We start from the raw sequence: 26,993 nt of genomic DNA on the forward strand, positions 1-26,993 counted from the left end.
GGCCCTATCCTATTAGGCCTGTCGGACATGCCTCTCACAATCCAGGACTGCTGGTTCCCAAGTGCTCGCCTGCCTGCCTTCCTGATTGCCCCTAACCACTTCTGCCTGCCAGCCTGATCGCCCCCTAACCATTCCCCTGCCAGCCTGATTGCCCTAACTGCCCTCTCCTGCAGACCTGGTCACCCCTAACTGCCCTCCCCTGATGGCCTGGTCACCCCTAAGTGTTGTCCCCTACAGGCCTGGTCACCCCTAACTGCCCTTCCCTGCAGGACCTGTCACCCCCAACTTCCCTCCTCTGACAGCCTGGTCACCCCTAACTGCCCTCCCCTTCAGGCTTGATTGCCCCCAACTGCCCTCCCTTGCAGACCTGGTCCCTCCCAACTGCCTTCCCCTGCTGGCCATCTTGTGGTGGCCATCTTCTGTCCACATGGGGGCAGCCATCTTTAACCACATGAGAGGAGCCATCTTGTGTTGTTGGAGTGATGGTCAATTTGCATATTTATCTCTTATTATATAGGATTAGTGGTATTTCCCAAAATAAAAGAAATTCCACTTTTGCACAAATATGAGAGAATAGAAAAGTTTTATTATAGTAACAATAAGCAAACAATTGAAGTGAGAAGGGGAAGCAGTGTGGGGCTGACCCACCTAACAGTAAGTAATCAAGGTGTGGGGTGATGGAGGTGCAGTGGCAACAGTTAATTTCACAAGAAAAGGAGAGAACTAGTTATTCAGAAAAGTGGTTATCTTGAGGTTGCTCTAAGACTTTCTATGGAAACATATGAATATACTGAACATTCTTCTCTTAGCTGTTAAATCTCTGTCTTTTACTATTCTGGCATTTCACTTAGTTCAGTTCTGAGAAATCTGTTTTTCAGACAACTCTTCTTTCTTGAGTGGGCAAATGATAAGGAACTATTTCAATCCTTCCAAAAGAATGTGATTCAACAAATTTATGTTCATTTAGAAAGAATTCTATAAGCATATCCAGCTATTGATTACCTAATGCAAGTTATTGATTTCTTTGACCACATGAGTAAAAAGATCATTGTCATCCTAAAAGCAAAAATGTGGAGTAGAAGCCACAGGCAGAGATTATGTGCCAATCTAGAAAGAATCTAGAGAATCACTGTCTTTTTGTCTCCTGCATTCCCTTTCTCTGTCTCCAAGAAAGAGTTCAGAAGATAGGGAGCATCCATACTTTCTACTTTGGAGTTTTACAAATTGAGAATGTGTCTCATCCCTGTTAAATAAATCAAACAAATATCTACCGATTGCCAATAAGAAACTTGACTAAACACCTCTGTCCTGAGAACTTGAGAAACAGAAACAGCGAACTCTGACTTTGGGGAATGAGTTATATGGGAAGGAACACTTGAAAATATGCAGGAAACAGATTTTCAAAAAGCTTAATCATCGTCGAATAGAAATGAAAAAATAGAGAAAGCGATATCCAATAAGCTCAAGATTATGTCAATTATACCAGTATCTTGCTTACTCTCAACTTCATCTCTGGCTTCTTGCAGCCTTTTTAGATGGCAAATCTCCCTTTCTTCCAATTCCCTGTTCATTTCTGCCTTTCTCTTTTCTTGCTCCAGTTTATCCTCCAGCTTTTTTATTTTTTCTTCATACTCCTCTCTTAATTGCCTTTTCTCTCTCTCCAGCTCATCTCTGTATTGTTCTTGTTTCATTTGAATCTGTTTCTGAATCTCCACCTCGGCCCTTTGGTACATTTTATTAGTGTAGCATCCTCCCTTGTTCTGCATCACTATGCGCTGGACCAGGTTCAGCAGCTGTGCCCTCTGAGCTTCCTGCTCAGCCCCTGTTGCCTTATTATTGAACTCACAGTGACGATCCTTGAACTGCTCTATCAGATCCTGAATGCCTTCTGGTGCTTCCTTTAAGTAATCGTTGAACTCCATGCCATCCAAGTCATCTTTCCGGGTGAATAAGAGAATCATGTATCTCCTAGCTTTGGATCCAAACATTGACAGCATCTTCTTCACAGCCTTTTGTTCTTCCTTTGTGTACCGGCCCAGTGGGACCACCAGGAGCACAGCGTGAGGCCCAGGGGAGGTCAGGAGGATGCAATTAGCAATCTCCCTTTGCGTGTGAGCATCCGGTTCCTCAGTGTCAAAAATGCCAGGTGTGTCCACAACGACAATTTCTCTCCCATTCCATGTGCTACTCCCTTTCTTACAGACCTTGGTGACAGATTTTGCTGCAAGGCTGGAATTAAACACTCTCTCTCCAAGGATGCTGTTCCCAGTGGCACTTTTGCCTGCTCCAGTCTTACCCATTAAGACAAGTCGCAGTTGTGAATCTCTGGGGTCTTGGTTTCCAAGCCCTGGGACATCAGGAAACAAAACCACAGCATTAAGATTGACTTCCAATCTTTCCCCATGCAAAGGCCCCACCCACTGGTTTTTCTCTATTACACACCAGTGTCCTGTCAGTGAGCCCCCTCAGCACTCACATGAGGTCTGTGGAACCCCTGGGCCTCACCTCCCTCCTGAAAGACTTAGGGAATGCCAGCAACTTCTTAGGAGTCCCTTGAGCTGCTCTCTCTGACCTTTGGAAGCTAAGTGCCCATGGAAGAAGGCGCACAATGATTCAAGAGAGAACTCTGAGCCACTGCTGGTAGCTGTTCCTCATAAGCTAATGTAGGAAGTAACACAAAATCTGACTTTGGGACATCACAGTGGAAGATCCCCTTCCCCCAATTTATATCCAAACTGGAACTTTTGTTCTTTCCATTAAGAAACAAGGTAGGTGGGTGAGTCATGCCATCCCACCCTAAAAGGGAGTAAAGGGCACATGGCAGAAAGGCAATGTGTTCCTTCATATTTCACATATGCATCCATCTTCTCAGGGATTCTGAACCACAGAAGAACAAAATACTTTACTTTTAACTTATGACCTAAACGTAGAAATCTAATGAAGTTTTCCTATCTTTAATTAATATTTAGAAGACTTCTATCCAGAAAGTAGTGACAGTTCTCTGGAGTTACTCTAAAATCCCTTGATACATAAATAATAGTAATAACAACTCATACAGAGTAGCATTAGTGGAGTTACACTTTTTTAGTTTCACTTGGTTAGACATGTCTACTTCCTAAGACACCTGGAAGTTAATAATAGAATAGCAAAGCCTATCATCTGAATGATATTTTAAAGATCACTGTGTCTTAAGTGAAACGCCAAATCATCTATATAGCTCTTTCCAGTCAGTAATTCTCTGCTTATCTCTTTGATGTTTCTATAGAGTTGAAGTCTTCAGGATTTGTTGAGCACAGACCAAAACCATAGAAGTCAACTGACAAGCACATCTGAGAGCCTGTTTCTCGCTGAAAGAAGACCCTGTTAGCACAGCCCTTGAATAAGACTGACTCTTGCAGGAGGAAACCTGTATTAAAGTGACCTGTCTCTGCTTTGAGTTGATGCATACATCACCACACTGACAATATTGCTGACATGATTATAAACTCCATTTTATTTTTCAGAGATATCATCACCATTCACCCAGTTCCTCAGACAAAGCTGGGAATCTCCCTGGATTCATCTCTTTCCCTTACCTTCCAGATCTGACCCATCAGCAAGTTCACAAATCTGACCTCTTCTCTCCATTTTGAAGACCATCATACTAGCCTAAGCTACCATTACCATCCATGACTCAGCAGTCCCCTAAGTGGTCTCTTTAGTTCTGTTGTGCCCTCTTTTTCTATTCTGTACATTTAAATGATTTCTCAAAATTTTCAATCAAACAGAATAGAAATTTTGTAGAACCCCCCACTCTGGCTTCCAAAAAATCAGTAGTTATTCCCTATCTCCCACACACTTTATGGTGAAGTTGTTACTAATCCAAGAAAGGCAGAGTATCCCACATTTGATCACCAGAATTCTGAGATGGGAAAAGTAAATTTCTAGAAGCAAAGAGCAGTGGCTACAAGATGGCTAAGAGGAAGAGAAAATGTGGGTGGGATTTCAGATTATTTAGTTAGCACCACAGTGGAAGACTCCAACCTAAGGGCATTAGTTGGTCATCCAGAGACATAGGAAAATCATGGGAGGTAAAAAGAAAAGTCACCAAAGGCCACCTCCAACACTACAACCATTTGCCAATGCTGATAGCATATGGCAGTCTGTGTGATAGACCTCAGAAATGGCCATGAATTAATCCCAGGCCTGTACACATGCCTCTTTAGCATGTAGATCAGCAGCTCCTCCCATAAGATGCTGAGTCTGTTTCTTCACCCCTTGCATCTGTGACTTGCTCTGGATAATGGGGCAGTAGAAGCATGATGCTAGTACACTCCAAAGGTGCTGATGCCCTGAGGCTTGATGTCTCTTGGTCTTCAGAACCCTGCAACTGATTGATGATGAAGGACACAAGACCTGGTCATTCCTATCACCCTAACCTGCCAAAGAGCCTTCTAACCACCAGACATGGCCATGGGACTATCCATTCAAATGTATCCAGTTGCTAGATCTTGAAAGTATTACCGGTATGCTAAGCGACATAAGTCAGGTGAACAAAGGACAAGAACTATATGATTTCACTTACATATGTGATATAAAATAGATAGCAACAAGGGAACAAACAATACAAATAAACAAACAAACTCATAGTCGGAGGCAGCAATATGACAGTTACCAGAGGGAGTGAGGGGTGGGAACAGGTTGAAGCAGGTAAAGGGGGTGAAATGTATGGTGATGGAAGGAGACAATGCAACACACAGATGATATGTTATAGAATTGTACACCTGAAACTCATATAAGGTTATTAATCAATGTCACCCAATTAATTTAATCAGAAAAAAAGATTATCCAGTTGTGTACTGAACCACCAGTTTAGCACAGGTGCATGAGCAAGTTTGGTTGAGAGGAGCCCAGTTGGCCCAGACCCAGAAACTTCCCATCTGTCTACCAAATTGATTGCCAAAGAAATGGTGGAGGTTTTAGGGTACTAAGTTGTGCTGTGGTGTGGTACCAAACCAGCAAAAGTTCAACTGATATACTTGATTTCTATAGATAAGGAAGTAAAAGGAGAGTTGCGGAAGAAACTGAGTGAGCCAGTCTGTTGAATTTGTTGGTTTCTACTTCCAAATGGCTTCTACATCCAAAACATGCCTCCAGGAGCAAGGAAATTAGGACCTGAATTGATCAATTCCTCTCACATTCCTCCTTCGCAGTCTTCTCTCAGGCTGAAGAGAGTGGCAGAGTAACAACCAGAGAGGCTACAACTGGCCCTTCTGGTGTGTCCACGTTGATGAAAGTAGAAAATAAGAAACCTCATTAGCTTGGGATCAATCAGGATACTTTAACCTCTATTTCTCTTAGAGGTTATGCTATGTCATGAAGAGATAGTGCAGAGGTTCATGAGAAAAGCTGAGTCAATTAAGAGAAAATAAGAAATGGGGTTGGAAATATTTTGTTCTTGCTCAAATGAAGACTGGCAGAGAGCACAGGAGAACCCACTGCCAGGTTCCGTCTGTCCAATCTGGCCTGGGGAACCCAAGCACCCTCTCACCATGGCCGATCCTGGGTTCACTGAAGTTGGAAGGAGTAATGTCCATCGTAGTTTGAATTTCTGTAGATAAGAAACAGAACTCATTTTAGGGAAATGGATAGTAACTGAAAACCAAAACCTCATGCAGCCAACAGTTGTTTTTTTTATTTTCCATAAACTTGCTAGTTGATTTCACCTTCCCTATTTCCCAACACTTCTCCTCACATCCCCATTGTCAGTTTCATTTTTACTTGTTGCTTCTTCTCTACAGGAACATATTTCAAGTGCTTCCTCAGGTCTGGTTCTGGTCGCCCTTCCCCATCCGTTCAGTAAATTATTGCTTTGAATGCCATTTGTATGTACTCATAGCCTTAGACCCTCCTCAGAATTTTGAGCTTTTATATCCCATTCAGCTTCCCCATTGGGCAAGTTCATGGGCATTTCACACAGAACTCGACAAAAATGGACCCTTTGACTGTCTCCCAACCCCAAACCCAAACCATGTAAATGATTCTGCCCCCATTTTGGTAGATGCCATTCTCTCTATAAATCAATGGAGGAATATATTCAGGTGAAGATTAACAAAAAAAAAAACAACAAAAGCAAACTCATAGATCCAGATAATGTACTGGTGGTTGCCAGAGGCAAGGGTGAGAGAAATGGTTGAAAGCAATCAAAAGGTAAAAATTAAAATAAAATCTACATTAATAAAAGAGAAACATGCAAATTAACCATCACTCTGCTATGCCCACGAGCCAATCAGGAGGGAATATGCAAATTAGAAGGAGAAATATGGCAGCCACCCAGCTGCTCAAAGTGAGGAGTGGCCGGGCAGGGCAGGACACCTACTATGAGAGGAAGAGCAGAGGGTGAAGGTAGCTACAGGAGTGGCACTCCGGCCACAGCAAAGAGGAAGATGGCAGACTCCAGAGTCTGCAGCAAAGATGAAGATGGCAGACTTCAGCTGGAGTCTGCAGCGAAGACGATGGTGACAGACTCTGGCCGGAGCCTGCAGCAAAACAAAGAAGGCAGACTCTGGCTGGAGCCTTCAGCAAAACGAAGAAGGCAGACTCTGGCCGGAGTCTGCAGCAAAGGTGGCAGTCTCCGGCCAGAGCAAAGGCCTGGGTCCCAGGTGCCGGAAGAAAACCGGTGCTGGAAGCCAAGGAAGGAAAGCCTATTGCACGAATCTAGTATAACGGGCCTCTAGTATAAAATGAATATACATGACAAAATATATACACACTAGTGGCCCAGTACACAAAATTCATGCATGGGGGTGGGGTGGTGGTTTCCCTCAGCCTGGCTTGCACCCTTTCCAATCTGGGACCCCTCGAGGGATGTCAGACTACCTGTTTAGGCCTGATCCCTGTGATTTGATCACAGGGATCAGGCCTAAACTGGCACTCGAACATCCCTCTCACAATCCGGGACCGCTGGCTCCTAACTGCTCACCTGCCTGCCTGCCTGATAACCTCTAACCACTCTGCCTGCCATCCTGCTCACCCCCAACTGCCCCCGCCCCCGCCGGCCTGATTGTCCCCAACTATTCTCCCCACCAGCTTACTTGCCAACAACTGCCCCCACCCCTGCTGACCGGCTTGCCCCCAACTGCCCCCCACTGCCAACCTGCTCACCCCCAACTGTCCCCCCTGCTGGCCTGCTCACCCCCAACTGCCCCCCATGCTGTTCTGCTCACCCCCAACTGCCTCCCCTTGCTGGCCAGATCGCCCTCAACTGCCCCTCCCTCCCCCGCCGGCTTCATCACCCCCAACTGCCCTCCCCTCCTGGACTGATCACCCCTAACTGCCTCTGCCTCGGCCCTGCCACCATGGCTTTGTCCAGAAGGACATCCGCAAGGTCTCCCAGTCCAATTAGCATATTACCCTTTTATTAGTATAGATATGTAAGTTAATTGGAAATACCAAGACTTGTGGGAAATATGTTCACAACATTGATTATTGAGTCTACTAAAGAAAATAATGAATTTCATTTTATATAAATTAAAATTTAATAAAGCTGGGAAATTACAGCCATTTAGGTACAATTGGATATAACTAGGATATTCAGTTATGGTAGATTGATTGTAAAATGGACCCAAAATTGTCACACTACCTTCTGTTGGTGCCTTTTTACCATATGATTTTGTCAGTTCCTGCCTATTTCTGCACCTATTTTTTTAATGTATTGATTTTTTTTTAGAGTGAGAGAGAAACCAGTTTGCTGTTCCACTTACTTATGCATTCATTAGTGGCTTCCATATGTGCCCTGACCTGAGATTGAACCCGCAACCTTGGGTAGAAAGATGTCACTCTAACCAAATGAGCTACTTCACCAGGGGTATTTCTGCATCTCTTGAAACTCAAAACCTCAAAGGCTTTGCAGTTTTGTTTTCAATAATTTCCAGTGTTGTAAACATTTCCTGTTTTCTTCACAATTTGACACCCTTTTCTAACCCATGTCTTACCTTCTCATGCATATAAAAATATCAATACCACTTTACTGGAAATTAAATGGTAAAGAGACCAGAGGATGATTTTCACACACATCACACCACAGTCCCCAGGAATTCTGTGGTCTACCATTGAGGTTAGCCTATTTCTCAGAATGTCCTCCCATACTTGGGAGTGTGAGCATCATCGTAAAGAGGTTTCAACCTGTTTCTGCAAGGCAGACAGGGATGAAGGATGACCTGGGGAATACCATTCACAGTCAATATGATCTCTCTGGAGCTGAGGTGACCAAAGGTGTTGACTGGAGCACCCAGTAGATTGGGCTTCAGAAATTTCAGCTACATTGCAGTGGAACCCCTGGGCTGACAGAAGGAATGAATTGAAAATGTAAATATGAGACAGCTGATTCTGTGATCAAATAAACAAATTCTGGTATATACATAATGTTGTGGGTTAAATTGTGCCCCCTCAAAAGATATGTTAGAGAAGTTCTCTTCTCCCCAATTCAGAGTCCCACACTTGAAAAGGGGTCCTCTCTAAAGATTAGAGCATCTCCAAAGGAAAATGTCTGCATTCTGGCATAACAGCCTCTCCTGCCCTCTCTCCTCGGGGAAAGCCTGCAGTCACAACCCTCATTCCTTACCTCCAGGTAGCTCATCTAAACATTTATTCTCAATATGAAAAGCAATTAGGGAGAACTGACATTTGAAAAAGAAAGAGAAGAAAGATAACAGTAAAAAATTACCCTAAAGTGGTCCATTAACTCAGGAAACAAAAAACAGGGGGAAAACTAACCAAACAAATACAAATAAAATTATCTTTCAGGTATTTATGTTATTAACCACCCCTTGAAGTCAGCTAAAAATATTTTAAAATATTACTTTTTTAAAAAAAGCATGAATGAGCAGGCAATAAAATGAGATTTCTCAGTCACATAGCAAAGTGAACATGGAAACTCAGATCCAGCTCTAACTGGTTTGGCTCGGTGGATAGAGCATCGGCTTGTGGACACAAGGGTCCCAGGTCGATTCCAGTCAAGGGCATGAACCTTGGTTGCGGGCACATCCCCAGTAGGGCGTGTGCAGGAGGCAGCTGATCGATGTTTCTCTCTCATCAATGTTTCTAACTCTCTATCCCTCTCCCTTCTTCTCTGTAAAAAAAAAAAAAAAAATCAATAAAATATAAAAAAACAAAAAAACACTCAGATCCATAGGTCAAGTGTAGCAGCTGGGTGTACTTTACCAAACATGGAGGACTTAAACTTTGCTTCTCAAAGCCACACTTACATGAGAGTCAAAGGCCTGGGACAATTCAAAAGGAATTTCAAAGGGAACTTTTACCATAAACCCCAAAGGGCTACCTTCTCAATAACATCAGTGACTTCTTTTTTATTTTGCTTTAATGTTTAAAATATTGTATACTAGTGGCCTGGTGCATGAAATTCATGCACAGGAGGGGGCGATTCCCTCAGCCCGGCCTCCACCCTCTCCAATTGGGGATCCCTCTCACAATATGGGACCCCTGGCTCCTAACTGCTCACCTGCCTGCCTGCCTGATTGTCCCTAACTGCCTCTGCCTGCCTGCCTGCAAATTGCCCTTAACCCCTCTGCCAGCCTGCCTGATTGCCCCTAAATTCCCTTCCCTGCCAGTCTAATCTTGCCCCCAACTGCCCTTTTTTGCGGGCCTGATTGCCCCTAACAGCCTCTGCCTCAATCCCCACCATCATGGCTTTTTCTGGAAAGAAGTCGGACATCCGGAAGATGGCCAGTCGACCCGGTCTAATTAGCATATTACTCTTTTAGTAGTATAGATAGATTATATAGGATAGGATTGCTTAAATTGGGGGGAGTCTTTTTCAAGTCTTTTTCATCAGGAGGAGATGCTCTTGACAGACAAAAATACATAATCCCTATATTTAGACCCATAGCCAGCTATATGCACTATACTGTCAAACCAGTCATTAAAAAATTGAACCGCTTTCTTACACCTTAAACCAAACAGCTATTGCCCTTAAAACCCCTCCTCAGCCGCCACCTTAGGTTCTGCCTTCACGGTTCACCCAGATTAGGTTCTGATTGGTCAGTTCTATAGCACTCAGCGTCAAAAGCTCTGCCTCCTAGGCAGCCATTGGATCCTCGCACTTCACCCAGATTTGGCTATGATTGGTCGGTTTCTATGCCAGTCAGTGTCTCTGGGCCTGATCAGAGAGGCGGGGCTGATCAGCAGCCCCCACAGCTGCTGGCGAGGCCAGGAGAGAAAGAAAGAGGCAAGGGCTGATCAACAGCTGCCATGGAGGCTGTGGATCAGACCCTGCTTCTCTCTCCAGACCTCTCTTTGGGCCTGATCTGTAGCCTTCTTGGCAGTCAGTGCTGGGTTACCGCACCTACAGCGGCAGCAGTCTGACCAACTTCCAGTGTTCAGTCATCTATTCAGTCATTTTGGACATTATGGACCCTGGCTCTTTATATATATAGACTAGAGGCCTGGTGCACAAAATTCATGCCCATGGGTGTCCCTGAGCCCAGCCTGCACCCTCTCCAATCTGGTACCCCTTGAGGGATGGCCGACTGCCCGTTTAGGCCTGATCCCACTGGACATCCCTCTCAAAACCCAGGACTGTTGGCTCCCAACTGCTCACCTGCCTGCCTGCCTGATTGCCCCTAACTGCTTCTGACTGTCAGCCTGATCAACAACTAACCACTCCCCTGCCAGCCTGATTGATGCCTAACTGCTCCCCTGCCAGCCCGATTGCCCCTAACTGCCCTCCCCTGCTGGCCTGGTCACCCCTAACTGCCTTACCCTGCCAGCCTAGTCTCCCCCAACTGCCCTCCCCTGCAAGCCCAGTTCCCCCAACTGCCCTCCCCTGCTGGCCACTTGTGATGTGGCGGTGGCAATCTTGTGACAACATGAGGGTGGCCATATTGTGATGACATGGGGGCGGCCATCTTGTGACAATGTGGGGCGACCATCTTGTGATGATTTGTGGTGGCCATCTTGTGATGGCGTGAGGGTCAATTTGCATATTGCCTCTTTATTATAAAGGATTATACATGTAACTTTTTTCCCTGCACTGATCTCCCCCTGGACACCCCCATTCCCCAGCACATGCCCTTACCTCACTAGTGTCTGGTTATGCTTAAAGGCATGCATATAAGTCCTTTGGTTGATCTCTTAACCCCCCTACCCCACCCTGCCTTCTCACTGAAATTTGACAGTCTGTTTCACGCTTCCCTGTCTCTGTATCTATTTTTTCTCATCAGTTTATGGTGTTCATTATATTCTGGTGAGTGGAGGACAGATTTGAAAAAAAAAAGCCAGAATGCAATTTAAACAGGCAAAAGATACTTGTGGAGTAAACAAAAAAGAGAAGACCATAGATAAAATATTTAAAGGAGTAATGATTCGGTGTTTTTCTGAAACACACTAATCCAGAATTTCAAAAATATCTAACAAATCCCAAAGCAGATAATTAAGAAGGAATTCACACTTTAACACATAAGAGTGAAACTGTAGGGCATCAAAGCAAAGAGAAGATCTTAATAGCATGAAGAAAAACAGACAGATGACATTCAAGGAGGAGATGTTGGAACTGCACTGATTTTTTATTAGTAACAAAGGAAGCCAGAGAACAGGGCAAGCAAATTTGCAATGTGTTGAAAGAAACTAATAGTAAACTGAAAATTATACGCAGGGAAAATAGCTGTCAGAAATGAGTGTAAAACTAGTACATGGCAGACAACAAAGATGAGAGTTCCTGCCACCAGTACAATCTCATTAAAGAAATTTCTAAAAAATGTATTTGAGACAAGTGGAAAGTAGTCCCAGGTAGTAAATCAGATGTTTAAAAAAAAGATTGAATCTAAATTAACATAAACAGTACAAAATAATAGAAACAACCTCTAAAATATAAAAAGGAAAAATTAAGGTAAAATACACAATAATATAAAATTGGGTGGAGGGTGGGAATAGAATTAAAATGTTCAAAGTAATTTGTTGTATAAGAGGAAGATAAAAATGTAGATAACTTTTAGGCTTTGATAAGTTAAGGATATGTGTTACAATCACTGGGTGGCTACTAAAAAATTAGGAAAAATTTATGTAATTTCCACATTTTTATATCTCCCTCAACCACCAATACCAATCTCATTGGAGACTGCTGGCTCTTTCTTTTTTTTTTTTAATTTCTTTATTGATTAAGGTATCACATATTTGTCCTCGTCCCCCCATTCCCATCCCACACCCCTCCCCACACATGCCCCCACCCCCCTGTTGTCCTTAACCGCTGGTTAGGCTCATATGCCTGCACGCAAGTCCTTTGGTTGATCTCTCCCTTTCTTACCCTTTCATCAACCAGCTACGCAGCAGTCCTAACCTCCTTAGACACATGGGCCAACTCCAGTCTATCCTCCCATTAAAAGATACATGGAGCCGAAACCGGTTTGGCTCAGTGGATAGAGCGTCGGCCTGCGGACTCAAGGGTCCCGGGTTCGATTCTGGTCAAGGGCATGTACCTTGGTTGCGGGCACATCCCCAGTAAGGGGTGCGCAAGAGGCAGCTGATCGATGTTTCTCTCTCATCGATGTTTCTAGCTCTCTATCCCTCTCTCTTCCTCTCTGTGAAAAATCAATAAAATATATATTAAAAAAAAAAAGATACATGGAGGGCTCCCATTTCAACTCATGTGCCTTGAATAAATTTGTTACTTCCAAATTACAGAAATGATAAGAGGAACACTCACAGGCAGAGCCGTTCAGTTGCTCCAGTCATATTTAAACAACATACCCAAACATTCATCAAACAAAGTCCCCTCTTAGGACCAGTAACAACCAACACTGTCCTAGTATATCAGGCACCTCTTTGCATCAAGAGAACACTCCCTGCAGGAAAGGCTTTGGACATCTTGATCAATGCCTATGCAACTTCACTCTCAACCTTCAGCCTTCCTCCAGCTGGCCTAGCTATTTTGTCACCCAAACAGCCCCTTTTCTAAAACCAGTTCAATTCTCAGCCTGGCCCACCACCTCAGAGACCTTCCCAATGACCGAGACCTCCCAGTTCTGTTTAGAGCAACCCCTTTCCTGCACTAGCTATTTCCCATAGCAAAGTTGCAACTTTCAATTATAATCAAACTGCCACCAACTCCCCTCCCACGACCTCACACATTCTATATTTTGGATAAAGACTGAGAGGATATATATATATATATATATATATGAACATTATTACTGGGACTACACAGGTCAATACCAAAGGCCCCTTTCAGCCCCTTATGGGGGCAACCTTAGTTGTAACTCTTTCTGTTTGGGAAAATGAAAACAAGCACACTCACTTCTTCACCATTGAAAATAGAAAATCAGGAAATCTTCTTTCTTTGTGGCACCAATACCTATCTATCTCTGTCTCCTAGTAGACTAACCTGGGACCTGTACCCTAATCTATCTTGCCCTGGAAATAGACATTGCCCCTAATACTCAGTCCTTTGAGGTTCCTCTCGCCGATTATACATGGACCATGAGAGACATTGAGCTCCTTCCTCTTCTTGCTGGCCTAGGAATAGCTACAGGCCTAGGCACTGGGGGACTGGCAATCTCCCTTTCCTACTATCAGAGCCTATCCAAAAATCTTGCAGATAGCCTAGAGGAAATTTCCCAAAATATTGTCTCGGTCCAGGACAAGATAGATTCATTGGAAGCAGTTAACCTCCAAAATCTGAGAGGACTCGACCTCCTCACAACTGAGAAATGGGGGCTATACCTATTTCCTAGAGGAAGAATGCTAGTTTTATGCCAACCAGTCTAGCATAGTAAGACATGGGGCCAAGAAATAAGTAGATAGGGTCTCAAAAGTCTGACAACAGCTTTTGAAATCCTGGGACACCTGGCTACAGAATCTCAACTGGACTTCTACTTCTGGCTTCTACTGGCTTCCACTTCTAGTTGGAGACACCCCTCCCCCACCCCACCCTCAACACACTTTCCCTGGCACACATCTTTGGTCTGTGCATCCTAAGAGCCCTTTCCTTCTTTTTCCAAAACCACATTCATGCAGTCACTAATAGATCCCTAGGGGAAATGATGCTATTCTAGACCTACACTAGATATCATCCCCTCCCTCAATCACTGACTAATTAGGGACATATCTACACCCCATCTAAGCATGAAGAAGGTACAGAAGTCTGAGATCGGCCTCCCTCATCAACCCCAGCTCACAGAAGAAAAAGAAAAGCTGGAATATTAGGCATATTCTGTACCTATCCCCTGTAATAAGTTTCTCCCCTGCACTCAGTATTTTTCCATTGTGCCCCACTTGGGGCACCTGCCTTCTCTGCGACTTTCCTGTCATTCTCACTAAGGTGTTACAAGAGACAGCTAAGCAACCAAGAAGAGAAGTTCCAGACCCCACTCCCCACAACTACCTGGACAGGCACCCGGCTTAACTGTTCGCCTTGACACACATAAGAGACATATAAATACCCACCCACCCTACTCTTGCTTGCTAACACCACTTTAGTCTCAGCCCTCCTGTTCACAGATGTAACAATAAACTTATAAATTTGCTTTTTAATTTCATTTGGCCTGGTCCTTCTCAGCATCAACCTAAAAAATAACCACACTGAATATTCTATAGGAAGCACCCTGATAAATGGTTTGTACTTAACCTTATTTACTCTCCAAAAGTAGCCTGGAAAATGCTAATTTTATTTTTCTAACTTTTAAAATAAGGACATTGTTGTGACTCAAAAATACTGAGATACTTACCCATGGCCACAGTGCCAACAGGTATTAGGCAGAGAAGGGATCCAATTCAAAGTCTGTCTGACTACCACTTTCCTCCTAACTACTACACACAACAGCCTCTTCTTAGTTTCTTCTCAGGCCCAGGATTCTGAAATCCCATCAAATCAGAGTAGAACAAGTGAGGGCAGGGAAGGGCATATACACTCTTTCCATAATGGAGAACTGGCAGGAAGCCTGTAACTAAGGAAATTACTAGGGGGGTTTCACATACATTGTTCCTCCAAAATAGCCAACCCTCTTCCCACAACACAACCTCCTCACTTCACATGTCACACTGTTGGGGTCATAGCTTCTCTCTACAAAATGATGGAAAGGATTTAGCAAACTGCAGTCCAGATTTCCTCTGCCCTTAGTGATGGCAACACCTAGAGTCACCATACTCCCTGGGATCCTGCTTCTTTTTCAGTGAAAAGAGGGAGTTAGACAGGGTGGTCTCTAAATTGCCTTCGAGCTTCGTTTCCCATCCAGGGAAAAGGAAGGTTTGTCAGGCAGCCCTCAGTGTTCATCAGAGCAGCCACTGCATGAAGGTGCACCAGTCAACACAAATGTGTCCTGTTCAAAATGGACGTGTAACATCATTGACTCCCCTTTCTACTCTCTGCCACTACCCTCTGAAAGCACACTCTTCCACTCCCTCCCGCCCCCGCACTATGCTACTATCACAGACCGTGGCCCCTCCTGGGACCAGAACCCAGGCCCTGCACACTCCCTGCACCTACTGCCACTCAGGACCGCTTCTCAGCCAGGCTCACCTTCTTTACCACCAGTTGATGAGTTCTCAGGTTTTCTCCAAAGAATCTCTTTGAGTGTGAGCTTTTCCTTTGACTGTGAGGACTGTGTTTGCGCCTCTTAACCCACTAAACCAGGAAGCACAGATTGGGTGGAGTCAGTGGAGGAACTGTTTGCCTTTAAAGAGTCAGTAATATTGCCCCTAATTTGGTGGGTGCTTCAGATTTGCCAAGTTGAAACCTTTTCCTCCTTGTGCCCAATCTCACACTCAAATTTCCAAAGCTACTAGTATATTCAGTGTTTTGGATTATAGTGGTAGATCCAATAGGCCCTCATAAAATGACCTAAATCTTGCTCAGAAGCCAGGCACAGTGTCTGTCATCTTCCTGGTGTAGTGGGAGACTGCAGTGTCATTCTGGAAGAAGGAAGTTGCCTTATGACTTTGTTAATCCTCAGGTGTTCACTAGGGAAGGTACAATATGGGTTTTGAGTCTATTCTTTCAGGAAGATCTCAAGTTACTCATTCAGAAATTAACAGGACTCAAGTACAAAGTTAAAAGAGTCTAAACCACTAGGAGCCAAGGAGAATAGAGGAAGAGGAGGCCTGGAAAAATGTCTCCAGTGACCATTCAGGCTCTTTCGTTTTTTTCATATGGTTCTTGCAAGATTAAAAGCCTGTGTGACCTAACAAGTAAACAGGCACCTGGGGCGTAGATGCAACTTTTCCTCCAAACCTACCTACCTTCTCCCACCCCAGGTCCAGACAGAATCAACATCCTAGATTTACCAGTGGATGGGTGCAACAGGCTCTGGAAATTGTTTTCAGGAGAAGCAAGCTGTCAAAACTCTCACAGTTGATATGATATTCTAGTTGTCTGTTGCATCAATATGAAAATATTGAGTGTTTTTATCATATACTAGGGGACCAGTGCATGAAGATTCATGCATGGGGAGGGGGGTTCCTCAGCCCAACCTGCACCCTCTCCAATCTGGGAGTTTCTGTCTGACTTTGTAATCATATGAGCAAATTGTTTGAGACCCCAACCCAGTTTGGTTTGGTGCTCACAGAATAATAGAGGTCTTTTTTTTTCTTTTCTTTGCTCCAATGCTGGAGATTTCCTAGAAGTTGCAAGATATCTTCCCTTGAGTTTTTCCTCGACATTATGACTTTACTTATGTCTCTCACCTTTGCTTTCCCTCCATCTCCCACCCACAACAGTAACTTGCTCCAGGCTCACTTTGCTCTAGTGTCTAGGACAGTGATGGGCAACCTTTTGAGCTTGGTGTGTCAAACTTCACCAAAAAACTGAGCATAACTCAGGTAGTGTGTAACTTTGAGGAAAAAACTAACTCCAAGACTCTAGTCGCAAATGTTTCATCCTCGGCATGTGGCCGCCTCAGCGGCCGAGTGTCAGAAATGGCTACGCGTGTCAGTGCTGACACGTGTGTCATAGGTTCGCCATCACTGGTCTAGGAGATCCTGCAAAGTGTCTGCCACCAGAACTACAATTCCCAGCATTCCTGGTGCTCCCTGCTCTTTAGGTTTCTGCTTCAGGTCCAGGAGCTACACAAACCAAAAGAACTATGAACTCCAGCCACCCCCAGGCTGGGGTGACAGGACTAGACACTCCAGTGGCGTCCCTGGGACCCTGGCCACTTGGTACCGGCATGTGCGCACACTGGCCACAGGCTTGAAGTGGGCGGGATGTGCACACTGCCCACAGGCCTGCCATCTTTGTCAGGCTAATTTGCATACTCACTCCTGATTGGCTGTGGTGTCATGGAGGAATGGTCAATTTACATATTTGTCTATTAATAGTGTCGATTTTGGTTCACTGGATTGAAAATTTAAATCAGGCAACATTTAAGCTTGAAGGTAGGTACTAAAAGGACCATATGTGACAGAAGTAGTAAACAAATAGGGTGACTACCAATGGTGGGAAGCAGCTGGATTTGGAAATGATGGTATTAATGACCATATCATTGGACCAATTATTGTAGTTAATGAATTGAGTGATGTTGAAAGGCCCCAGGTGAAAGTTTTTCAACTTCCAATAAAGACACAGAACAGGACCAGCTCAGTAATTTGCAAGGACTGGCACAAAAGGAAAATACCAGGTCCTTTGTTCAAAAATCATGAAGAATTTCAAGATGACATTATAGCATTAAACTTCATGAGGGCTCCTCTAATAACAGAGCCCTGAGCAACCCTAAAGGTCACACACTCAGGAAGCTTACCTTGACATGCTTCACATATATGAGTCAAGAGCAGAGCCAAAACCACATTTCCTGCTCAAAATATCTCCAACATTGCTCAGTTTCATTTCACTGTCCATAATCTTTGAATGAAACTTGTCCTGCCAGAAGCCTCTTGGATTTTTCCTGATCAACTAATTGATTACACTCAAGTACACTGTTAAGTTCCCTAAAGGAAAGAGGAAAGTAATTGAGATGCAATCTATAGATACAACAGGGAATGGGATGCAGGTCTTGAATGGTAACAGTCTTGAGGTCATTGGCCATGGTAAATCATCTGGAGAAAAGCTCCAACCACTGAACCCTAAAATAAGAATGACCACCCTCTAGCTTCTAGAAGACTTGTGGTAGGAGTATTACCTCGTGTCTCTCCTGTGCTGTTCACTTGGCTATGCTCTTCAGGATTAGGAGCTCCTTTCCACATCCAACTCTGCTGTGAGCCACCTATCTCTGCTGCTGGTCCCCACCTGCAAGTCCATGAAGTTTCTTTCCCCCCTCCCATGATGTTTCTCCTTCCACATAGTCAGAAGCAAAGAGATGAAAAAGAGAAAGCCACAGATTCCTTTTATACATTTTCCCCTTTATTCTTTTTTTCCTTTATTTTTTACATTATACATGCTTGGCAATGAGGATATACCAGTATATAAATTTTTCTAAAGATTGGGGTTTCTTAAAAAAAATTTCTTTAATTTCTATCAGAGTGTACCTTGTGGAGCTCAGGGGTTTTTCTGGTGCTAGGATCTAGATAAATGCAAAGCTCACACTTATTACAACATCCTATCTAATAAAAGAGTAATATGCAAATTGACCATCAATCCAACACACAGGATGGCTGCCCCCATGTGGACACAAGATGGCCACCACAAGATGGCTGGCAGGGGAGGGCAGTTGTGGGCGATCAGGCCACCAGGGGAGGGCAGTTAGGGGCAACCAGTCCTGCAGGGGAGGACAGTTAGGAGTTACCAGGCCAGCAGGGGAGGGCACTTGGAGATGACCAGGCCTGCAGGGGAGGGCATTTGGGGGTGACCAGGCCTACAGGGGAAGGCAGTTAGGGGCAACCAGTCCTGCAGGGGAGGACAGTTAGGAGTTACCAGGCCAGCAGGGGAGGGCACTTGGAGGTGACCAGGCCTGCAGGGGAGGGCAGTTGGAGGCAAACAGGCCTACAGGGGAAGGCAGTTAGGGGTGACCAGGCTAGCAGGGGAGGGAAGTTAGGGGCAATCTGGCTGGCCAGGGAGCAGTTAGGCATCGATCAGGCTGGCAGGGGAGTGGTTAGGAGATAATCAGGCTTGCAGGCAGAAGCATTTAGGGGCAATCAGGCAGGCAGACAAGCGAGCGGTTGGGAGCCTGCAGTCCTGGATTGTGAGAGGGATCCCATATTTGGAGAGGGTGCAGGCTGGGCTGAGGGACACATACCCCTTGTGCACAAATTTCATGCACCAGGCCTCTAGTATTTATTTAAACCCACAGATATTTTTCTGTCAAAGAACCTTTTGTTGAGATTTTATTTCATTGGACATTTGTATGCAACTTCTCATGCATTAATTATATTGGTAAATTTAATGTGGTTTAAAAGTATATTTTTCCTATGGAAACTTGGTTGTTAAGACTCAAGATTAATAATGAAAGTTTATGTGGTCTTAATATTCACAGCAGCCTAGAAGGATTGTCAAGTACAAGTAGTTAGTTATGTAAAAACTAAATTGATGTTCAGTGTAAAATAATTTTTGGTTACATTTAACAAAAGACAATATTTCCCCTCATCTCTCCCAGTTTGGTGATCCAGCTATTTTTCTTGCCAAAATTGTGGAGCATGTTCCTGGTGCTGATATTACCAATAGTTATGTGGGTCTAGCTTGTGTGGAAGAGCCCAATGACATGATTACTGAGAGCTCCCTGGATGTTGCCGAAGAAGAAATCATAGATGATGATGATTATGACAATATCACCCTTACAAGCAAGTGTGTGTGCATCCAGCAGCACCTCACATCAGCCTAGTTTTAGGCAATGCCAAAGCCCTATAATTTAGGGGGCATACAAGGTTCTTAACTTGATTTGAATAACTCTATTACCTGCAGAAACTAGAGTCCTGCAGAGAAAAAGAAATTAACCTTTTCTTTCTCGTCTGCCTATGTTTCTTAGTGCTTTCTCACCTCTCCTTTCTTCCCTAAGTATATTGAGAAGAATGTGAAAAGATAAGGATACATGCAAGAGGAACCAAACCAAATCAATTCATCAGATATTCTCTGAACACTAATGTACCTAGTTCTATATTCCTGATAACAATGAGAAGTTGTTAGCAGGGAAAAAGGAAAGTTTTGTTTTCTTTTGTTTTTTATTGCCATCACATAAAGCAAAATAGAAGGCCGTGATCCAAATGTAGGATAAAGTGCTGAGGTTTACTAAAGAAGATTCCTCTTTTGATTCAGTCAGAACTAGAAGGACTATTCAAACTTGAAGAGTTCAGTATGCTAGTGCTATTTTCTTCAGTTTTAGAAATCAGTGCATGTGCTGGTATTATTATACATTTACATGCAGAGATGTTGGAAGTATTTGAGAAAATCAATTATTTAGAAGCAGAAGTTATTTAAGTATTCTTAAATTAAAAACAACAATATTAACATTAGTCACAATATTATTAATTAAATCTAGATCTATCAGTATTTAACCCACTTCATACTAATGTCCTTTTCCTGTTCCAGGATCCTATCTGGAATCTCATACTGAATTTAGTTATTTCTTCTCTGTCCCTCCCAATCTGTAACGATTTCCTCTGTCTTTCATAACATTGACACTTTTGAGGAAAAGTGGTTAGACATTGTAGAATATCTTTTACTTTTGTGTGATGTGTTTTCATTGGAATGAGATAAATGTATTTTGGGCAACAATATTATCAAAATGGCATTGTCTCCTCAATGTGTCATCTATAATAATAAAAGTGTAATATGCTAATTAGACCGGATGTCCTTCTGGACCACCTTCCGGATGAAGCTGCGGTGGGCAGGTGCCATGCCCCTTGCATGAATTTCATGCATCAGGCCTCTAGTTACAGAAATAATAACTGGAGGTGAAAGGAATGGGTTCCTCACACTGTCCTGACTCTTCCACAAAACAAGTAAACTTGGTATATTGTTGCCTATTGCTGCCATACTTGATTACCAAAAATGTAGTGGCCTGAGGCAATACAAATGAATTCTCTTGGAATTCTGGAGGTCAGGAGCCTGAAATTAGTCTTATGGAGATAAAATTATGGTGTCACAATGGCTGGATTTTCTGGAGGCTCCAGGAGACAATCCATCCCTTACCACTTTCAGTTTCTAGGAGCTTCCAGAATCCCTTGTCTTATGACCACATCACTCCAACCTCTGCTGCCCTCATCATATTGCCTTCTTCCTTCTTTTATCTTCTTGCCTCCATCTTCTAAGGGCCTCTGTGATTCCATGTAGGACTCGTTCAGATAATCCATAACAACCTCCCCATTTTAAAATCATCAACTTTATCACATCTGCAATAAGGGAACATTCACAGGTTCTGGGAATTAGGACATGGCTATTGGAGTGGGGGGGGGCAGTGTTTTTCCTTCTACCACATGTGGATTAGTTAACCTCTCTGCAACTTACTTTTATAATCTTTAAAATGGAGTATTTGCTTCATCGGGTTGGTGTTGATACCAGAGAGTGGAGTGCTTTTGTTAAAAAATACTTAAAATAAGGAAGTAGTTGTGGAATTGGGTAATGCACAGAAGCTGGGAGAATGCTCAGAAACCTGATAGAAAAGATCTAGATTCCCTTGAAGAGACTGTTGCTGGGTATTTGAATATTAAAGGTGAGATATCAGATCAAAGTGAAGACCATGGTATTGGACACTGGGAGAAAGGTGATACTTGATACAAAGGCGGGGCAAGTCTCAGAGTTTTATTCTCCTGCTGGGTGGAAAGAAGACCTTGTAAGCAATGAACTTGAGTCTTTAGTTGAGGTTTCCAAGCACATTGTGAGGGTGCAGTCTGGTTTCTCCTTGTAAAATGCAAAAGGCAAGAGATCAGAGTGATGCATTCACCAGTCAAGGACCTCCAAAGATTGCCAGTAGGCATGAGGAGCTGGGAACCAGCCTGGGAGGATCCTCCCCAGCACCTTCAGAGAGAGTGTGGCTATGCCGACCTTTTGATGCTGGACCCCCATAAGTTTCTGTGGCTTTAAGCTACACAGTTCATGGTGCTGTGCTACATCAGCCCTAGGAATCTCATACAACACCTTGCTCCTTTCTTCACATTTTCTACTGCCCTCTTCATGTTCATCCTCTCAGCTTCCCAGAGATTTTCCCTTCTGCATGAGTCCGTGTTTACTAGAGTAAACCTTTCCACCCCCACCCACACATCTGGCACAGGAGGACCACAGAGGCTGCTGATGAGTGTAGTGGTGGCTTTCTCAGAAAGGCCTTTAAACTCTGCCTGACCCTGTTCTTGGAAATTTCTGGTTGCCCAAGGTTTCAGACCCTAGATCTGCCCCCACCCTCTCTACTTTGACTCTTTGGGGACTCAGGCCCTTTATCGAAGAATATATTGGTTGTCAACAATTTATACAACACCAAAACAAAACCAAAGGTGCAATTTTAATGTAATATCTAAATTGTTTCTTTTTGAGAAAGAGGGAGGAAATTAAGGATTCATGGACTCTTAAGGGGAAGGGGCATATTGCCAGCTGGTGTGAGCACAGCAGGTCCTAAGAACATATCTGCCCATCCTCAGGCCCACTGACAAGAGCTGACCTCACACTCCCACAGAGCACCAAATTCACACAAAAGAATAGGTTTACAAAACACAGAGACACAGACAGCACTATGGTGGTTACGAGAGGGAAGGAGGGTGAGGGGGCAGTGAAGGGGGTCAAATATATGGTGATGGAAGGAGACTTGACTTTAGGTGGTGGGTATACAACTCAATATACAGATGGTGTATCATAGAATTATACACCTGGAACCTATATAATGTCATTAACCAATATCATCCCAATGAATTTAATTAAAAAAAGAATAAATAGACTTACCGAAAAATTAAAGAGGGCATTATTCCTTACAAAATAAGACAAATGGGCTTTCACACATTTAAATACACAGGAGACATTTGCCTCAGCTGGCAGCACAGGATGGCTAACATGTCTGACAGTGTGTCCCCTTCTGTTAGCCCAGTGACACTTGCTTTATTCCATGCATAAGCTTCATAGCAGACTGTCATATTAGCACATCAGCACCAGTGTCTGCCATTAATATGTGAAATGCAGTCAGGAAAGATATGTGCTTTTGATTCTGCCACAATGGGATCTATGTCTTTGGACAAAACCATAACCCCACTGAGCCCTGGTATCGCTACAGATGAAAAGATAGGGAAGTGTCAGATCAGTAAGTCTGATGCCCACCAAGAAATTACATTTTACAGCAAAAGCTGGACCTTGTGCCTAGAGAACAAGTCCCCAAACTCTCCCACTGGTTTGAATCCTAAGCCCTAGCCGCTTACCCAAACATCTTCTCGGATGTTCGTTAATTATAGTGATAAACCTGTGACAGTGAACAGGGTTCCTCATGGAAGACCATTGAAGGAACAAGTCCTGGGACTCTTGGCTTGCGGGGTCTGTGTGAAGGATCGATATCACTGCAGGCCTCGGCTCCCATGCTTTGAGTGCCTGGGGTCATCAGAGTCATGTGTAGTTACAGACAGTGACAGATCCCAGCCCCATTACCATGTGACACCAACAGCCAAGAAGGCAGAAAGCATGGAAGCAAGTGTGCTTCTCCCACAGTTTCCTATCACTCTCAGCACACTTTCCACTCCCATCCTTACTCATCTGCCAGGACTTTTTAGTCCCCTTCCTCCAAAACCCACTCGTTTGCTTGGACAACTCTGAATTCTTAGCCCTTCAATGATACTAGGAGCAGAAGAGGCTGCTTAGAACCGAAACTGGGAAAGATTTCAGAGGCTGCTGGATCCATCTGGTAGCATTGAGTCACTTGCTCTTTTTCTGGGATTTCAATTTCATCTCCACAATTTCTGCTGTTATCTGCAATTTGTCCTTTTGGGTTTAGTTTGACATCTTTTTCTTTTTCTTCACTTTAATTCTCCCATAAACATATGTCCCTACATGCTTTATTACTACTGATAAATGCTGAAAATGCATCTTTTACAAGGGACAGTGGTGCAATTTTAATGTAATATCTAAATTTTTTTGCTTCTCATAATCCCCTCTATTTCCAAGAAATGGGCTACAGGGTGATTTATTGTAAATTCACTTGTGCACAGGAAAGCGTGCATCCTGCCTCCGCCACAGTACCTTCCAGCCTCATAGCCTCCTTGTTATGTTTAAGTATCACTTTTGGTCACAGCACAGGCTAGAAAGGCTAGGTTACAGGTCCACATCCCCTTATCTGTACCTGCTGAAGTGTTCAGAGGGGTGAGAGGAGAAGGCTGGGCCAAGAAGAAACCTCACCATGGATATCTCCCTGAACTGTGTTTAGGATCTATTCGGATTCTTCCTAGGCTGGTGCTGGCCTGAGGATGAAATGGAGGAGTTTTCTTGTGAGTCTCCAAACCCTCACCTGTTCCTCCTTCAGAGCAGGCACAACACTTAGCACTTTGACTCTGACATGAGCCAAACAAAACAAATTCTACTCTAAATTGGAACCAGTGCTCAAGGATGTTGCCATCTTTCAAATTCTGACAATTATATTCTCAAAACTTAACTGGTGAATAAACAGCTGATTCAGCCTCATTGTTTTGGAATATTTCTTGAAGAAATATCATTTGTAAATATCACTTAAAATTAGAATTACGGGACTCATTTCTGAGCTGTCAAAGACCATAAATGACTATTTGGAAATATATGAAGACACCAGCATTTCTCCTATCCTCTGCAAGTATAACACATCTGCTTTGATTGGAAAGCCAAGGACCCCAAATAAACATAGCAATCTGGAAGGCAAGGGAGCTGTCACCTAAGCCCCATTTAGCAATAGTTCATTCTACTCCACTAAAGAACAACAAAAAGGAAAAAAAAGTAAACTATACAAAATCCATGCACTCAGCATGAAGGAAGATGAGGGGAGCTAGCAGAGTAACCAACATTTAATCTAAAACTACTGACCGGGTTTCCACTTTCAGACATTATCGTGACGGGCCCTGCAGCGTTATTGCTAGTAGAACAACCATATCTGGTGAAATTTCTTACAATTAAAGTCTCTAAAAGCTGCCCTAGGGTCATATAGCAAAAGAAGAAATGTTAATTTTTAAATATACTAAATCTTAGTAAGAATAGTGAGAGTCTGTGTGGAACTTGACCCATGACTTCCTTCCTCCCTCCCCCACTTACCTTCAGCTCAGCTTAAAGGAAACTCCGTTCTGGGCAGGTGTGGTCAAAAAAGTGGGGCTCCTGCTCCCCTAACTTAACCATCAAGTATATGTCACCTTACCAATAGGGGCAGGCTAGCAGCATTTCTCATGCCCTTTAACTCTGATTTTCAGGACTAAACTGGTGAGCACAGCCAGCAGCATCCTCCTGCTTTTCTATTTATAGCACAGAGGCTCTATGGCAGGCACAACAGGCTAAGCATACTGGAAACCCATCTTCCCACACTCCAGCTCCCTCATATGATGGAGGGTCCATGCTGGGAGAGGCAGGTTGAGAAGACCAGAGGCTACCATCCCCAGGTCACAGGCCAGAGCTATGACTCAGAAGTTTTGTAAAGAATGAAAAGAAGTCCATAATTACAGAGAACTCCAAAAATCTCCTCAAAGGAAATGACTTTTTATTTGAAGCAGGCACTCTTGAAAACAGTGATGATTTAAATGATAAGTAATGTAGAGGAGACTGGTAATCATATAAGAGCTACATGAGAAACCATAGGTCAACAATTTACCGGAGAGAACCAGGAAAAGAGACATGTACAAAGGGTCCTTCTAGGGTCAGAGAAAACCTGAAAGATTAGCCACAAAAACCAATGCTGAAAAGGAAACCAATCCTAATATATAAAACCCTGGGTTTTAACGACCAGGAACGGCCAGAGGCTGACAAATTGGAAGTCAGTGCTGGCCCCACCCCCAAGCAAGCAGTAAGGGGCCATCAGGCAGGCAGATAGAGGGGTTAGGGGTGATCAGGTAGGCAGACCAGTGGTTAGGGCTGATCAGATAGGCAGACCAGTGGTTAGGGGTGATCAGGTAGGCAGGCCAGTGGTTGGGAGTGATCTAGTAGGCTGGCAAGTGGTTAGGGGAGATCAGGTAGGCAGACGACCCCTCACTGGGGTGGCCTCACCCCCAAGCAAGTGGTTAGGGACAATCAAGTAGGCAGACCAGTGGTTAGGGGTGATCAGGTAGACAGGCAAGCAGTTAGGGGAGATCATGTAGGCAGACAGCCCCTGGCAGGGCTGGCCCTGCCCCCAAACAAGTGGTTAGGGGCAATCAGGCAGGCAGGCAAGGGGTTAGGGGTGATCAAGTAGGCATACCAACAGTTAGGGGTAATCAGGTAGGCAGACCAGCGGTTAGAGGTAATCAGGTGGGTTAATGGCCCCTCGCAGGGATGGCCCCACCCCCAGCAAAGAAAGAGGGAGGCCCAGGCCAGCCAAGCATTGAACCCCAGCCTGTGCTGCACAGATGGCAAGCAGTGGCAGCGAAGGGGGTGGGTCCAGCTGCCTGCAGCCTGGGGAAGTAAGCCCTGATAGGCCCTGATCTCAGGCAAGGCCTAGGGACCCTACCCGAGGGGTCCTGGATTGTGATATGGTGCAGACCAGGCTGAGGGAGCACCCCAAGTGCACAAATTTTCATGCACCAGGCCTCTAGTTTTAATTATATCAAACTATGGAGCAATTTATGCCCAAAGACATTGTCAAAAACAGGAGAGCAATCACCTGGCAATCAATAGATCTAACAGCTGGGTATAATACCAATAGAGACACAGAGCTTAACAGAGAAATTAAGGAAAGAGACAAACAATGAGAGCACAGCTATGACTATTGTCATTCGAGGTGACAACCCAAGACTGTGCCTTCTGAGGAGTATCATCAGAGATTTCACACTACAGAGGAAATAGACTTCCCCAGAAGAGTCCAGCCATGTCACAAACAAACATGCAAATGATAGCAAATTGAGGCCTAGAAAAGCAGAAGGTAAAACATTGTTTATAGTTGCTGCACTATATTATTTAAAATACCCAGTTTTTAATGAAAACTGCAAGACCTAGAAAGAAACAGGAAATTGTGACCCATATACTGGAGAAA

General features: G+C 44.0%; 1 protein-coding gene across 1 annotated transcript; it reads right to left on the reverse strand.

Annotated features, from left to right (window-relative positions):
- Positions 1-566: 566 nt before the first annotated feature.
- Positions 567-15,595, reverse strand: LOC307108343 (GTPase IMAP family member 4-like). The gene is made up of 3 exons (XM_079786244.1): positions 15,509-15,595; positions 5,531-5,590; positions 567-2,347 (listed from the first exon to the last, which is right to left on the reverse strand). The coding sequence occupies exons 2-3, from the start codon at positions 5,574-5,576 to the stop codon at positions 1,410-1,412; spliced, it is 984 nt and encodes a 327-aa protein (XP_079642370.1). The 5' UTR covers positions 5,577-5,590; positions 15,509-15,595; the 3' UTR covers positions 567-1,409.
- Positions 15,596-26,993: the final 11,398 nt, after the last annotated feature.

Source organism: Cnephaeus nilssonii (genome assembly GCF_951640355.1).
Source record: "Cnephaeus nilssonii genome assembly, chromosome: 12".
In the NCBI taxonomy this organism is placed as follows: Eukaryota; Metazoa; Chordata; class Mammalia; order Chiroptera; family Vespertilionidae; genus Cnephaeus; species Cnephaeus nilssonii.

Bases quoted from the DNA above. Each gene is read 5' to 3' on its own strand.
- LOC307108343 (XM_079786244.1), bottom strand. From the start codon at position 5,576: ATGGACATTACTCCTTCCAACTTCAGTGAACCCAGGATCGGCCATG. The intron at 2,348-5,530 runs GTGAGAGGGTGC...CTGATGTCCCAG, and splicing joins TGAACCCAGGATCGGCCATG to GGCTTGGAAACCAAGACCCC.